This window comes from Varanus komodoensis, unplaced genomic scaffold, assembly GCF_004798865.1.
Source record: "Varanus komodoensis strain SLA01 unplaced genomic scaffold, ASM479886v1 scaffold3, whole genome shotgun sequence".
Classification (NCBI taxonomy): Eukaryota; Metazoa; Chordata; class Lepidosauria; order Squamata; family Varanidae; genus Varanus; species Varanus komodoensis.
This window is the reverse complement of record NW_025335761.1, coordinates 25893534-25908335: the sequence shown is the minus strand read 5'-3', so window position 1 is coordinate 25908335 and position 14802 is coordinate 25893534. Positions and strand designations below refer to the sequence as shown.

Sequence of the window (14802 nt, the reverse complement as noted above, 5' to 3'; positions counted from 1 at the left end):
GGCCTGCTTTGGAGACCTCCCTCTCTCCCCTTTCACTTCCTTTCTCTCTATTTTAATGATGATTTTCTGCAGTTTTTTTTAATTAAGAGGCTTTATGGCAGCAAGTATGGGTTGTTCTTAACTTGAACGTTTGTAACTTGGGGACTGCCTGTATAAGAATAAACTACATCCTTTTAAAAACATGCAGTTATAACTATAGTTATGAAACTTTGCATTTCCACATACACCTAAATATCCAACATGGATTGAGAATATATACTATTCTCTTATGCAAATATTATATATTATCTTTAATTAGAATTAAATGTAATTATATTTAAGGCACAATCCACCTTAAATAAAATACAGAAAGCCTGGACCTATTTTAAGCAGTGTTTGGTCAATGGCAGAAAGCAAGGGTTCAAAATGTTAATTTTTGGGTTGTTACAAATCAGAGGGCTCAGAACTTACAAACCTCAGTGCACAATACCAACATTCCTTACATATACAACCTAGAACAAATTATGTGACCAGGACATTAGTCTGTTATCATGTAATGAGAGAAACACCAACAAAGAACTTCTGCTACAGGGTGGTATAGAAAAGAAATTAATGGTAATAATAATAACAACCACAAGAATAACAACAGCAGATTATACTGGAGATTTATCTGTAAATAATCTGCCTCACAGGCTAATATCAAGAAGCAAAGCCTCTACCTGCTAATATGATGCTGACATTTTAGTAATCCATAAACTACATTTAGGAAAGTGTAAGAATGACACTGGAAATCTACAACACATGGGCATACACTTTTTCTATCTAGACTATGCCTGACAAAGTTATCTGTGGAGGTTACTAGCTGTGCACACTCTGTTCTAAAGTTTATGCAAATCACAGGGATGCCATAATGTACCATCAAGTTGAACTTCCTGAGTATCTACATCCAATTATGAGAAGTGAGGGCAAGAAAATTTGCAACTGAGAGTAATGCTAGTTGCAACTGTTGTTACATAGTTTGTCCTTGTGTGGTTGTAGGAATTCTTTAAAAAGTAAATACCCAATATGACAGGAGGAGGCCAGGTTGGGATTGTGACATGGGAAGTGGAAGGTTTTAACCCTTCACTCTATCAGTTCTGAACAGAATCCAGAGTCCACACACCTATTTTTCACAATAGTAGGAAAATTTGCACTAACAGTAAATGCAAGGCTGCCTGAAATTTCTGTTCCTTTTATGAGTTCCCCCCATCTAAAGCATCTGAAGCTCATAGATGGTGAAAGATAATCTATAACAGAACATACACATGCTAGAGACATCGGAGAGAAAATACCTTATATAGGTGTAGCTATGTTAATGCTACAAGCCTCTGAGCCAAATGTACACCACAGGTTAGGAAAAATAGCACCACTTCCAAGAGTCCACCACAGTTCAGAAGCAATGCCAAAGAATTTAATAAAGAAAAGAGTAAGCTTATCAAATATGGAATAAGAGGGGAGGTTCTTAATAGGTCCAACAGAAAGCAGAGGTAGGAATTTAGGAAATTCTCTAAAGCGAGGATTATAAACAATGGTGTCCCAAAGATATCTGCACTGGTTCCAGTGCTTTTCAAATTATTCATAAATGATCTGGAATTAGGAGATCAAAACAAAACAAAAGTTATTGCAAAGAGCTCCAAAAGGATCTTTCCAGATTGGAGGAATGGGCATCAGAATGGAGCTTGAAGAAATTTGTGCAGGACAAGGTTATAAATAGCTGGCCATTCTGTGAATAGAATGCTGGGTGAGATGGACCCCAGTCTGATCCAGGCCAGCTTATCTTTTATTTTGTAAGGCTAAGCAATTGTGTCCTTGCACATGGATTAAGTTATCTGGAGAAGCTCACCTACAATCAATCTTGCCTTTGAGCACCAAGAAAAGACTATATATATTCTTTTCAAATCCTAGATATTTCTAAAGCAGATATTTCAGTTTTATAATATGTTTTAGTGTTGTGTGGCTCTAGTAGATTAACTTGTTTATAGTTTTTGTGTCTATATTATTCTTTACCTTATAATTATCAGTGCTGACTGTATACCATCCTGGATATTTAATGAGCAGCACTTGATAAATAATTTAAAAACATATTTGGTGCACAGTTTGGAAAATTCTTTCTTCAGCAAAAGAAAGAAGGGTTCAAATGGCAAAATAATTTATTCAGAAATACAGACATTACCAGAGATTCTCTTTTCTAGCACCTAATATCTGCCATGTATATGCAGGACAAAAAGAACAGTATAACAAAGGGACTAGTCCAAACCATCTGAAAGCATTAGTTCTAAGAAATAAACAAAATGTTTGGCTTCTACTTGGAGTAGAACAATGTTAGTATCAGGCTAAAGCAATTATTTCTCTGTTTTGGGTATAACAGGAAACTGTGGTTTCAGCTAACTAGGATCAGCATGCCAATGAATGGAGATGGCAGCCCGGCTGTCTAATACCTCTTTCTTGAAAAAACCTGCTTTAGCAAGCTGGATAATTAGATCCAAACAGGCCCCCACTCTAGTAACTGGTTTTTACAAGAATTGTCAAAGGGTGACTATTTTTATAACTTTGCATTCCACTTTTTTGACAAACAAATTCAGGATTACTGTTAACAAAGTTATTCATGCCCCAATCTAATATGGGAAATCAACAGACAGAAGATGTCTACCATGTGGCTCAAAATTAGGATAAATACTTTGACAATATGATTAACTGATGGTGGGCCGTTTCACCCTGGCAATAAACCACAGCGGATGGATCATTACAAAAACAATGTAAGCTGAACCTGACAATTAGGCTCAGCATGGGTTGTCATATACCTCCTTCCCCTTTGGTCCACAAACCAGAATCCAGGGAACTCTGCTACACCAGCCACTACCCCCTCCCCCCCAGCCCATCTTGCCTCGGAGCCATCTTGGATCATTGTGGCTTCTTCCTCCTTTTAAGTATTTTTCTCCCCTTTGAAGATCACTTTTCATGATCTCTGTTTTGACAATTTCTCTGAAGTACCCAAGCAGCACATTGAAGGTAATAACAATGATTTGCAACTTTGTTGGCCGCCATGGGTATGCAAATAGTTGTGTATGCTGCAATTGTGGAATTCCACAGGTGTGCACATGTCTGTGAATGTGAAAATGGGAATGTGGTAGTGTCAAAATGCAGCAGCTACCAAGTACTGTCACTCCCCAGCAGGGTTTTGTTTTCCTTTGTCTTCACAGCCGTCAAAAGTCAAGCTGTCAATTCAAAGCAGGCACAAGCGAGCTTTTCCATGAACAAGGGTGGTGAGTTTCACTCTCTTTGGCACTAGAATTCTCCTTTTTGTACTCATCAGCAAAACACAAAATACCTGAGGATGCCAATTTCTCCATCCCACTTGCATAGTGGACCATCCTTCACCAAATCTTAGATAGCCACCAATCAGGTATGCCTTAGTTGTGGAATCCCTGCATCAGCAAGGAACTGTACTAGGTGATATTCGGGGTCCCTTTCATCTCTGAGATTCTAGGAGTAGTTAAGCCAAACCAATATGTGTTTTGCAATATCCGAACAGTAGCCGGATGTAGCAGTTGCAGTTAATTGGGATGAATATCATCATTCTAGACCACAAGTTTTTCCATGGTTGCAACAAAAACAGATCAGTTTCTTCACAATTTTCTTTAAAATGTTTTTTAAAACCCCTAAAATGAACAATTTAACATTCATTCTTTCCTTATAAATTACCCAATTATTTATTGACATGTGCAAGATTTTAAGTGCAATTTTAGAACTTAACTGTTTTTAAATGAATTCAGCTGTAAAAGCACGATTATAGAATGTCTATCATTAATGCAATAGATTCTATATATTTATATCTGTAAATTTTCTTGCAGTGAAATTAATATCTGCTCAGAACACAAAAAACACCTCACTTATTTAGTCCAAGACAACGTGATAACATCTCTTTCAACTATAGTTATAAATATCATGCACAAACTTCCAAAGCAGAAGTTGTCAAGATTTAACATTAGCATTAATTTATGTCATAACTGACTGTTATTCTCCAGATAATAGCAAAGCATTCAGTCCATGCTGTCAGGAAGAAAATGGAAAGAAACTTTGTCCTGTCATTAATCATTTAATTAGCTGATCAATAATACATTCTCTTTACACTTTTTACAACCTAATCTTAAAATGTGTCGAGCTAATATAGAAGTCAGAACAAATATATGAAGGACTAGCTGCATATTGCCAGAAAACCCAACTGCACTGCAGACACCCAAATGCATCAACTCAAACTTGCAAAGTCATGGTAAACAAAAACTGCTCTCAAAAATTTTCACTAGGGAAACCAAAATATAACTTGCAAACCAGATTCAAACTGGTCCAACAAAGAAGGCTTTTGTAATTCCCCTTTATTCTTTGCTAATGAATTTTTTTAGTTCCTGCATACCAGGACATCTTAAAAGTCAATATTCCTGCGCTTTCCCTTGGAACAAGGATGTACTGAGGTTAGGGAACCCTTTCCACATAGGCTTGTCTGCTATAAACCTATGTTTATGGTAGAAACATGCTTTTTCTAAGGTGCACATCCACTCAGGTGGAATTTATTATATTTATATCCCATCTTTTCTCCTTCTAAGGAACTCAAGAGAGCAAACATAACATTGTTGTTATGCATGAACTGAAAATGTATTCAGGAACATATATAACCTTGTCCCACAGCCACCCATTGCAAAGGCAGAGTGATAATAGTGGGAAAACTATATTTTTGGAAGCTTCTCCATCTCCTCAGTAGAAAAACCAGATACGCTCCCTATGAACCCCAGGGTTGCCTAGACGTATTTGAAAGACACTATTCTAGCAAGGCAAGCTTCTTTTTCCTTTTTAAGAAGTACTAATTCAATTTTCTCTATTGGGATCTTCCAGGGAACCAAATTGTTTACAGTACAACTAGGGCTGTTGTGAGCATCATTCTTCAAATGTATATTGTAAAAAAGTGGCAGTATAAAGTTGGGAGAATTTACCACATAACTTAGCAAGCAGCCACAGGAAATAGTTCAGAATACATAGAGGGAAAAATGGAACACAGATGCACAAAGGTGGTTCCACATGAGGCCTCGTCTCCATTGCACTTAGATATCACCTGGCATGACACCCTGTGCTTCCTAGGTGATGCTCCTCAAGACCTATAATCACCGATAAACAAGGAAAGGCAGGCCCACTTCTAAAGTCACATCAGTAGCACCAAAGACACAATTAATAAAAAACCATATAATAAAATAGAAACAATGGCCCAAATGTGCATTAGCCCAATAAAGGATAAACTCATGAAGCGGGGGTAAACATATCAGACCAATATCATATACAATATTGGTCAATGTGAAGAGCATTTGGAGCAGCTGAAGGGCACAAGGAACATTGACATGAGTGACAAAACCCTGCCCTTCTCTCCATTTGCAGAGGGCTGTTTTGATGCAGAAGCCCCATATTCTCAGGTTCATCTTATCCCTGTCATCATTCCATACCCTTTACAGCTTCTTCCAGGCTATCAGCTTCTCCCTGTGACCGGGGACTAAGCTTTCCTGGGGCTTCATCCATTTCAGGAGATGCATGGACCCTTCTCTTCCCAATCTAACCCTGGCATCCTCTGCTGTTTCATCACAATCCACAGGAACTCATTGGAAGCCTTTTCCCAAATGTAATCTTAGGAGTGTGGGGTAGTGTCCTCAATGAGGACAGGCTGCAATTCTAGCTATCAGACTAAAAATCTTCCCAATGAAATTGGAAAGTGGCAAAACCATAACTAATTTGCAACAAATTACATAGTAGCCAGGATTACACACAAGTGGAATTACCATTCCATACCCTCATTTATCCTTGCAGATTTTAAAAATACTACAGTATATTTCCTTGAGTCCACATGTATTCTAAAAAAAAATTTCTGAGACCTATCACTGATCTCTCTGCAGATGGGTGCAGCTTCAACATACCATTGTTCTACAAAGGAAATTTAAATATAGAAGTGACATAAAGATTATTATATTCTGACTGACAGAATTTTTTTAACAAAGGATTAGTTCTCTTACAGTGTAATTCATCTTCTGTTGGTCAGCCATCATTACAATACTGACTGTTGTCTCAACAATTACAAGTGCTACAAGGTTACACCAAGGCATCAGCAACAATATAAAAGTTCAGAGAGAAGCAATACAAATATAAAACAATGGGATCTTCTAAAATAACCCTCTCAGATCATAGTGATAACTTCATACTTCATGATTTTAACAATCCTAACTCAAATTATAATGAATGGTTTTTAAGAGCTAAGGCACGAAATCATTTTATTTCATTTCATGTGTAGTTTCATGCCTTTATATATTTCTATAGAATAACTCAAATGCATTCCTTGCACATAGGATATTTCCAACAAATACACAAAGTCTTCTGTTTATAAGGGCATCCTCATTTACTTGAGAAGGAGAGACCTTAAGTCAGGTATGTAGAGAGATGTTCTCTCCTTTCAAGCACATAGGAAATCTCCTTCTTCTAGTAAGTCTACATGAACACTGCAGTGAAGGTAAAAGTCTGAATTGAGACAATGTTCAGAGGCAATGGTACAAAATGGTACATAAAGTACTGTGCTACGATGCCCAGGTGCAGTTGTGAGAAGACTGGCAGATTTGCTTCTAGTTTTAACTAACCACAGTGTAGCATTATACCTATTGTGGTTAATTTTTTCTGTGGTTTATTGTAAAAAAAATCAGCTTCATAAACTAAGAAGTTGACTTGTTTCAGCTATCCATAATTAAGCCTATCTGTGGTCTGTCCAAGATTGACCAAAGTAATTAAGAGTGAAATCCAATCACCCTCACAGAAGATGCACCAAGCTTCTGAACTCCAAAGATTCCTATGGCCTCCCAAATAATGTTGGGAGTCCACAGGATTGTCTCCTAAGTGTGATTGTCTAAAACAAAGGAAAAAGCCTCTGTAAGTTTCTTCCTGGCCACACTAGAGAAGGGCCAAAGAGGGGGAAACATGAGAACCCAAGGCTCACTGGCATTTGCTCCTGTAAGGAAAAACAATGGTTCATTCTATACTAGTACAAGACCAATATATTCACCTTTCCAATGGCTTGTGGCCTTAACAACAACAGTAGGTAAAGCTATCACTGATATTTTCAGAGTATCATCAACACGAAAAAATGCAACTTGAAAAAATACTGCATAATGCTCTGAATAAGAAAAACAATATAAATAATAAATCCTGTCTTCTTTGATTCTGCTTTAAAATTCATGGGCTTATTCATGGAGAATACATTTTCCCTACAGTTAAGTACAGAAACAAAAGATACAAAACATAAGAAATTGGAAGTAAGAAAACATAATATATCAGCCATTAAAAACCTGAAAGACAGTGAATGACAAGGAACCTGCAGTTCTTCTTAGGTATACATTTCACAGTTCTTAGCATAAATCAGTTTTTACTTCTAAAATGGGGTCTTTAGCCTGAAGTCAGGAAGCAACAATAAAGTACAGAATAAGCTATAAATTAAGGCTCATTTCATCTAAGTTTATTCGTTACAGGAAGCAAGATATAGGGCAAAGACTAAAAATGAATACAAGAGCAGTAGTGGCTGCAGTTACAGCATATAAGTCTGCAGCATAGATATATTTAACCCATCTTTATTTTTAACTTCAAGAATGTGAGTGGCTACACAACATACCTTAATAAGTTTCAGAAGCTGATAAAGGTCTTCAACTTCATCATCTTTGCACCTGGTGTATGTTTTCCCAGTCGCCACACCAGTACCCGTGATAGTGTGACGATAAAGGGGCAAACCCATTGCTTCAGCGTATAGCTCTATAGCATGATGCCCCACCGTTTGATACATGTAACTGTCCAGCTCATCAATCCCCTCTAAAAGTCAAACAAAAATACATCTTTAGTTGGAAATACTTTTAACTATCTGAGGTACTAAATCAATCTGGATTTAAGCTTACGGCCTATCACAAGATAAAAACTGAAGGAGGGCAAAGAAAGGACTAATTACCCACACAGAGTTTTGTTTCACTTTCTATCAAATGCATGTTCAGGTTGAATTAACCTGACTGCTTTTCTCTGTTGGGTCACGCATGAAGGTTCATTCCTTTATCAATGGATGCCGCAAAGGAACTCAACTTTGTCAAAGGATTCAACAAGCAATAGGCTCAGCCAGAATTGATGTTCCACCATGTAAAGAACAATCGAGAAGAGCAGTTCCAAGGAAACAACACATAACAGGCAGACATCTCTAATCTCAGAACTCTGCCCAGAACTCTACTAGCAAGAACCAGGTAGGGTCGGGGGACGAAAGAGGCTTTTACAGCCTTTCCATCCTGTTTCCACACCCCCAGCTAGATGGGCATCTTAGCCTAACAAGCTGATTTGCCCTTTAGTGGTAAGAAGCTCTCGGATCCAAAGTGGCAGGTATGAGTTTCCCTTCGTCATCCTTTGGGTTTTGCTTTCTTCTCTAGATGGGCTCACTGGATCTCTCATATCATGGCTGCTCCTTTTCCCTCTTTACCCACTAGAAAGCCCACTTCCTCATCTCTCCAGACCTTGGAAAGCTGTCACAGTGTTTCTTTCTGCAGTGGCTGCAAGAGAGCAGGAAAGGGATCGGCTATCAGAGTCCTCTTTCCAACATTGTGACAATGGCCACAGTCTTGCAGGGTTCAGGAGGAGGTCTTCCAAAAACATCCTGGTCCCTGAGATGCTCTCCTGTAATTTCTCTCTCCTTTTTTACTACACCCATACTCCCAAGTAGACCTGGGTGGCCATAGGAAGTCCATAAGATGAAAATAAACAACATACCACCCTGCTGCTCATTCTTCATGTTATCTAGCAATTGGTAGATTGGTTGCAATTACATCAAAATTAAAGAGCCAATATAAGGAGAAAGGACTGATTCATCTCAACATGGATTTGGTTTTCAAGATGAATGCAATACAATGGAATTACAGGTGTTTTCTACCATATGACCAACAGGCTGTTATTCCAGCCTAGGTAATTCAACAAACAGCTCAGCTGGGATATAAAGAAAAAGGAATCTGAAGCAACTCTTCCCACAAATGTTCTTATTATAATAATAAAGACCCAATACTATGTACCGTTATTTGGTGGTAAGCCCTCCACCCACCCACCCAATTGGGTCATATCCAATTTTAGTCATGCTTAAATTAGACCTACTGAAATGTATGGGACTTAAGTTAGACTGGTATTGAATACAAACCTGTTAAGCTTACTTCTAACTAAATATGCGTTGGATACACAGTCAGAATGCTTAGCAGTCCTGTTTACCAGGATACCTCAAATCAGAATGCCCATCATGGCATCCACGGAAACTTCCCATGGCATCTGCAAAGCTCTTCACTGCCTGCCCCATTACAATAATGGTAATTATTATTAAATTGAAATGTGTTAGGGTGCCAAGTTCTCCTTCCTGTTCCTAAACCTGCTGTTCAGCACCTGTTCAACAGGCAGGAAGAAAGTCAAAAGGGCAGAGGGAAAAGAGTCTAGAAGAGCAGTGATACAGTAAAATAATGGAAGAGTTTTAAAGTGACAACACAAGAAATACTAAATCCTCACCTTTGTTTTCAGCAGGTCTTAAATTGGCTAAGGCAACAATCTGATGCCCAGCAGCAACACAGTGCATCATATTGTAACAGCTGTCTTTTCCACCACTGGAAAAAAAAAAGAATCAGTTGTATGATTTTATGCTTACACTCTCTTGTAAGTACAGCTATGTAATCATTTCGGCACATTTCAAAATGATAGAATAGAAAGGTAGGAAAAAATCTATATATGAGGAAGACCAGCTTTCAAAATTTTAAGACTCTAAGAAAGGGTACAGTTCACAAGACCACTGCATCCTACTCAGGTTTATTTAAACTATGATGGGCTGCAGTGCAGACAGGAGTCCATTTTGAATTTTCAGTCCCCATCAGGGGGCTACCTTTGTGTGTCCTGTCATCTAAACCCAAGTAGCAGTAGTTGCTTGAAAAACCCTCAGATAACCTTAGTTATGGCTACCCACATATCATCAGTGCATGCGGTGACTGTGTGAACCGACCCTATGTTTGAAATTCAGATTGCACATCCCAGGCTTTCACTTATGCGCGAGCACGGACACACACACACACACACACGGCCTTTGACATAAAGGTGGTCTTCCATACCTGCAGGAACTGCCTCGTTCTCATCACAGAAATCTCCTTGCATACATAGCACCATGGTACTCAGAAGAAAATGGGAATTGGAAATGACAGCCTTCCATTTACACACACACACACCCATAATGGCGCACCGAATCATGATGAACGATTGCAGAGAAATGATTTTGGTTTTCCAAATTTAATCATCTAGACCAAGGACACTTTTTAAAAAAGTCTTTAATCAGATCATAGGTTTGCCTTTGACTACAATTATGAATTCTACATTTACTAGCACACTAAGAGGCCTGTCATTGTTATTTTAACAAATAATATATAGAACATTTATGATTAGTTAAAGATAAACAATGTCTCTTGTCTGTTGAACAGTGAAAGGGGGTTTTGTTATTCTAAGTTTTATATAAAAATGAGCCACCATTGTGCCATTCTGCTTGAGTGCAAGGCTTAAAAACAAATTGTGAGCATAAGATAATTTGCACAATCTAATCTACCAGCTTTAAAAGCACTTTATTGTTAAGCCCCTGTTTTCAGTGACTTCTCATGGGGTGAATCTCAAATGCAAAACAACGCTGTGTGGGTGCAAGGCTGTCAACAGAGACAATTTAGCTAGTAAGGACATCAGAAAGAATGTAAGTTACTAAATGCTTGATTCTTTACAGATAATTTCCCTGACTTTAAAAAAGAAAGAAAATGCTCAATTTGCTATTGCTTCTAAGTACATCAATATGACTTGTGCTCTTTAAAGAAAAGCAAGCACATCTAAAGTGCAAATACAAGACAAGGAGACTATATAAATATACGTAAAAGTACTTTGGTCCCACAAAATTCAACAGGACACCACATATACAGATTTAGAGAACTGAGGACTGCCCTGTGAATATAGGATCAAAGTGCATGCTACAGAAATAATTATTAATTTTATTTAGTATCCCAAGAAAGGTACACATGTGTACTTGTGAAATAAGTAAACATGTGCATCTGTGAAAAATGTCATGGTTTGCGTACCTACTTCTTCCAACAGCTTCTAAAGAGAGTCTGTCTTGGCACTGAAGTGACTGAAAATGAGGGAGAAGAGGTGGGATTGCTTTTTGCCTTAGCTAAGTTTGCTCCCTTAGTCAATCTTATTAACCACCATCACCCAGTCCCTAGTCAGGGCTAGCGCCTGCAAGTTTCCTTATACTGCCAGGTATATTACCTGGTGGCAGAGAACATGTACATGTTGTACCTCCAGCCAGAGATGGCTTTTAGGAATTGTGCTGGAGACAAAGGTCTCATTTGGACACCCTAATAGTTTCCTGTAAGGATAGAGGGCATCTACCAGCCCACTTTACATGCAAGTGATCCATCAAACATGGGGCAGCTTTTTCACAAATCCAAAAAATCTTCAGGATAAACATGCATTCCAAATTGAGCATCATTCCAAAAATCCACCCACAGAAAGCACCATACAAGTTTCCTTATTGCTTCATGCTAGTATAAAAATGGTGTTACATCAGAACTTTTCCATATCATACTTTAAACATCCCTAGTCCAGTATGGAGCACTGAACAGAGTGACTAAGGACAGCAGTCTCCATTTTATAAGACCCATAGTCCTTCCATACACTTCCATTTCATGCAATCCCTGATACACTGTGGTTTTGAAATCCTGATGTCCATCAGTATGTTTCATGTCAAGGATTTTGAGGGACTTTCCATGTGATTGTGCCTCACTTTGAAGGCCTGTCCCCTTAGATTACAGTTCTGTACCTGAAATATGATATCAATATGCAAATACAAGAAGCAAGAAATGTAGCAAGTGTGAAGAATTCACCTTAAAGAAAAGTACATAAGATATCCACACCAAAGTAGTTTGTAAATAAACCCCCTTTCAGCAAACTGAAAGCCAAAGCAGGGAACAAGGAATGCTCATCAAATGACAATTTTTTTATCAGCCATATCTATACATCTCTTTGCATACAAATGCTTGAAATGGACTTGGGCACAAAACAACAAGTAAGCTTATACTGGCCAGCCGTTATTCTCTCCATACCTTTAGTGTGTACACAGAGAGCTACACTGGGTTCCTCTGTTACCTGGCAGGAGCCATTCCTTCAAGATGCACCGGACAGAAAGAGAAAGCTGACCCATTCTGTCAGCTCTAAGGTTAGCTTCATTAATCTCCTCCCTTCCAAAACTGTTTGGAGACAGTAATTATAAGAACTACAACTTAGTGGTGCCCAACTTTGCTTTTTCTCTCCTCTCCATTCCCCTTGTATTACATAACTTTTAGGTTGTAAGCTTATGGGCAGGGACAATTCTGTTTCATTATTTTAAAGCTGGGAGTCTCTTCTGTTTAAATGGTGCTTTAAATAAATATTTCCAGAAGTAAAACAAAACAGTGTTGCAATTACTGGGCACCTGCAAGTCCCCAGTTCAGGCCACAGATTTAAGCTGTAGAGATGAGGCCGATTACCCCAACCTGGTACTCTTTGAATGTGGTGCACTACAGTATCCATCACCCCCAACACTGGTCATGCTTACGGGGAATGAAAAAAGTTGGAGTCCCAAAAGAAAACAGTGAGGAAAGGCTTGTCTGTAATAACTTGGCAGAATAGGTAAGAAGCGCAACTTGTGAGCTGAAGTATATCTGCAGAGGTTTATGAGGCTGGAAGGCATAGAATACCTATTATGTTTAGCCTGCAAAAATTATACAAGGTGAATGTTTCCTATTGCAACAGTACACAGTAACAGTATACTTGTAGATTTCAAGTATAATGCATGTTTAGACTGAAAAAGGTCCTACAACTCCCAGCAGCCCTGCCAGCCATACTGGGAAATGAAGGGCTTTTCCACATGTCTATGCATGCATAAGATTACACCCTTCAGTAGTTTTAAAACTTCACTCACGATTCCCCTTCCCCAATGTTGGGCAATGGGAAGAACTCTATATATTTGCCTAGATCAGCAAAAATGTATCGTTTAACAATAGTAACAAAAATGAGATTAGCTCACCAACCAAAGGGGGTGGGGAGTCGCACTACTGAAATTAGGGCAATTAGGGCAAAAAGCAGGAGTGTGTGTGAGGAGCAATACAGAGTCAGTTATACTCCTGAGACAAATTCCCTGGCTAAGCATGTGCTCAGAGGCACTTTGTCTTTTGGAGCTAAGAGTCTGTCCTTCACCCCTGCTCGCAGCCACCACGTTGCACCTCGCAGGCCTCAAGACAAACAGCAACGACTAGTCTGCCAGGTTGTCCTGCTCGCTGGAACTGGGAGCGCTGAGACAGACCTTTGCAGCAGCCCCTGCAAGAAGAGTATCTGGAGCTCCTCGAGGGGTACCCCGCACCCCGCACAGGGGTACCCCGCACACAGAGACACTGGTGCGCTGGACTGAGGGGCACAGAAGAAACAGCACCAAGCTACAGGGATTACCAGAAAAAGCTGCGCCAGGAAAAATCTCATCAGGAGAGCGATTAAACAGAGACACGTGAAGTCAAGCAGGGACTGCTTTTTGGCTGATCTGGACTTCTTCCCTCTGCAGAAACCTTCAACTTTAAGTATTAATCAGCTGAGGAGAGTTTCCCGCCGCCGTCCCGCAGTTGCTTTACCTGATCAAAGCCACTACTTTCATGTTGCACAACACCCCCCTCTGGCTTGGTCTAAATGGGTAAGAGAGCCCCCAGGCAAGCCCAGAAGGCGCAAAACTGCACACGAGTCCATCCCACCCCACGTTGCTGCCCGGCTGTTGCTGTTTGGGGCGCCTTCCACTCCCGGAAAGCCCCGCCCGCCGAGCTGTCTTCGAAACTGCCTGAACAAGCCAACGGCAAGTGTGGCCGCACTGTGGGTCCGCGCGGGCTGCGGAGCTCTCCGACCCTTTGTGTACCTCGCGGCAGGTGCGCGGCTGTAAAGAGCGGGACGAGTTTTGCGATGGTGCGCGGTGAAGAGAGCTACACTGCAGGCACAAGGTTAGACACCTCTGAAAGGGCAACGAGGCGCTTTGCGTTGGGGGCAAGGCTTGAGTGCACGTGGGTGTTCGCCGCTTGGCAGCTGCATAAGTGCGGTTTTGAAATATGCTTTTGCGGCCCCAAGCCGGTGTTTGAGGCGAGTCGATTTTTACGGTGCGTGTACAGCGCTTAATCTGTGCCAGGCTCGGCCCAGCAGCCTGTTTGGACTTCCACGGCTGGGATCCAGGGCAAGCGAAGTAATAAAAAGAGTGTTTCTGAGTGCATGCAGGGTGCGTGCCCGTTCACCATTAAGTAACCGCAGCCAAGCCGCATACATTACACATTAAGGGTCGGGGCGTCTAGTACGCATGCTCGAATCATGTAGCAATCTTATAGTTGCGGTGGGTTGTTGATCTCATAGTACTAGTATTTATTGTTTTATTTAAATGTGATTATTTTACTGGTTGTCAAGGTCTTTTCAATTTGTAAACTGCCCAGAGAGCTTATGGACTATTGGGCAGTATAGAAGTGCAATAATTAATTAATTAATTAATTAATAAAATTATTCAGTAGAAAATGCTTCTAATTTACCAAGCAGACAAGACTCTTAATGAGCTAATACCTAGAGGTTCTAAGAGCTGAGGGGAGACAGGTGATGCCACTTTCCATCTATACATGTTTGTGTTATCCT

General features: G+C 39.9%; 1 protein-coding gene across 4 annotated transcripts in view; it reads right to left on the bottom strand.

The window, feature by feature from the left end:
- Nucleotides 1–13909, bottom strand: part of DPH6 (diphthamine biosynthesis 6) — a 267666-nt gene extending 253757 nt beyond the window's left edge. For 2 of the 4 annotated variants that reach the window (XM_044436302.1, XM_044436306.1), the window contains exons 1-3: nt 13776–13891; nt 9604–9698; nt 7703–7896 (exon numbers count right to left, since the gene is read on the bottom strand). In XM_044436302.1, the coding sequence (XP_044292237.1) occupies nt 7703–7896; nt 9604–9698; nt 13776–13798 (312 nt within the window). In that variant the 5' untranslated portion in view covers nt 13799–13891. The other 2 variants (XM_044436301.1, XM_044436304.1) reach the window with 2 other exon arrangements.
- Nucleotides 13910–14802: the final 893 nt, after the last annotated feature.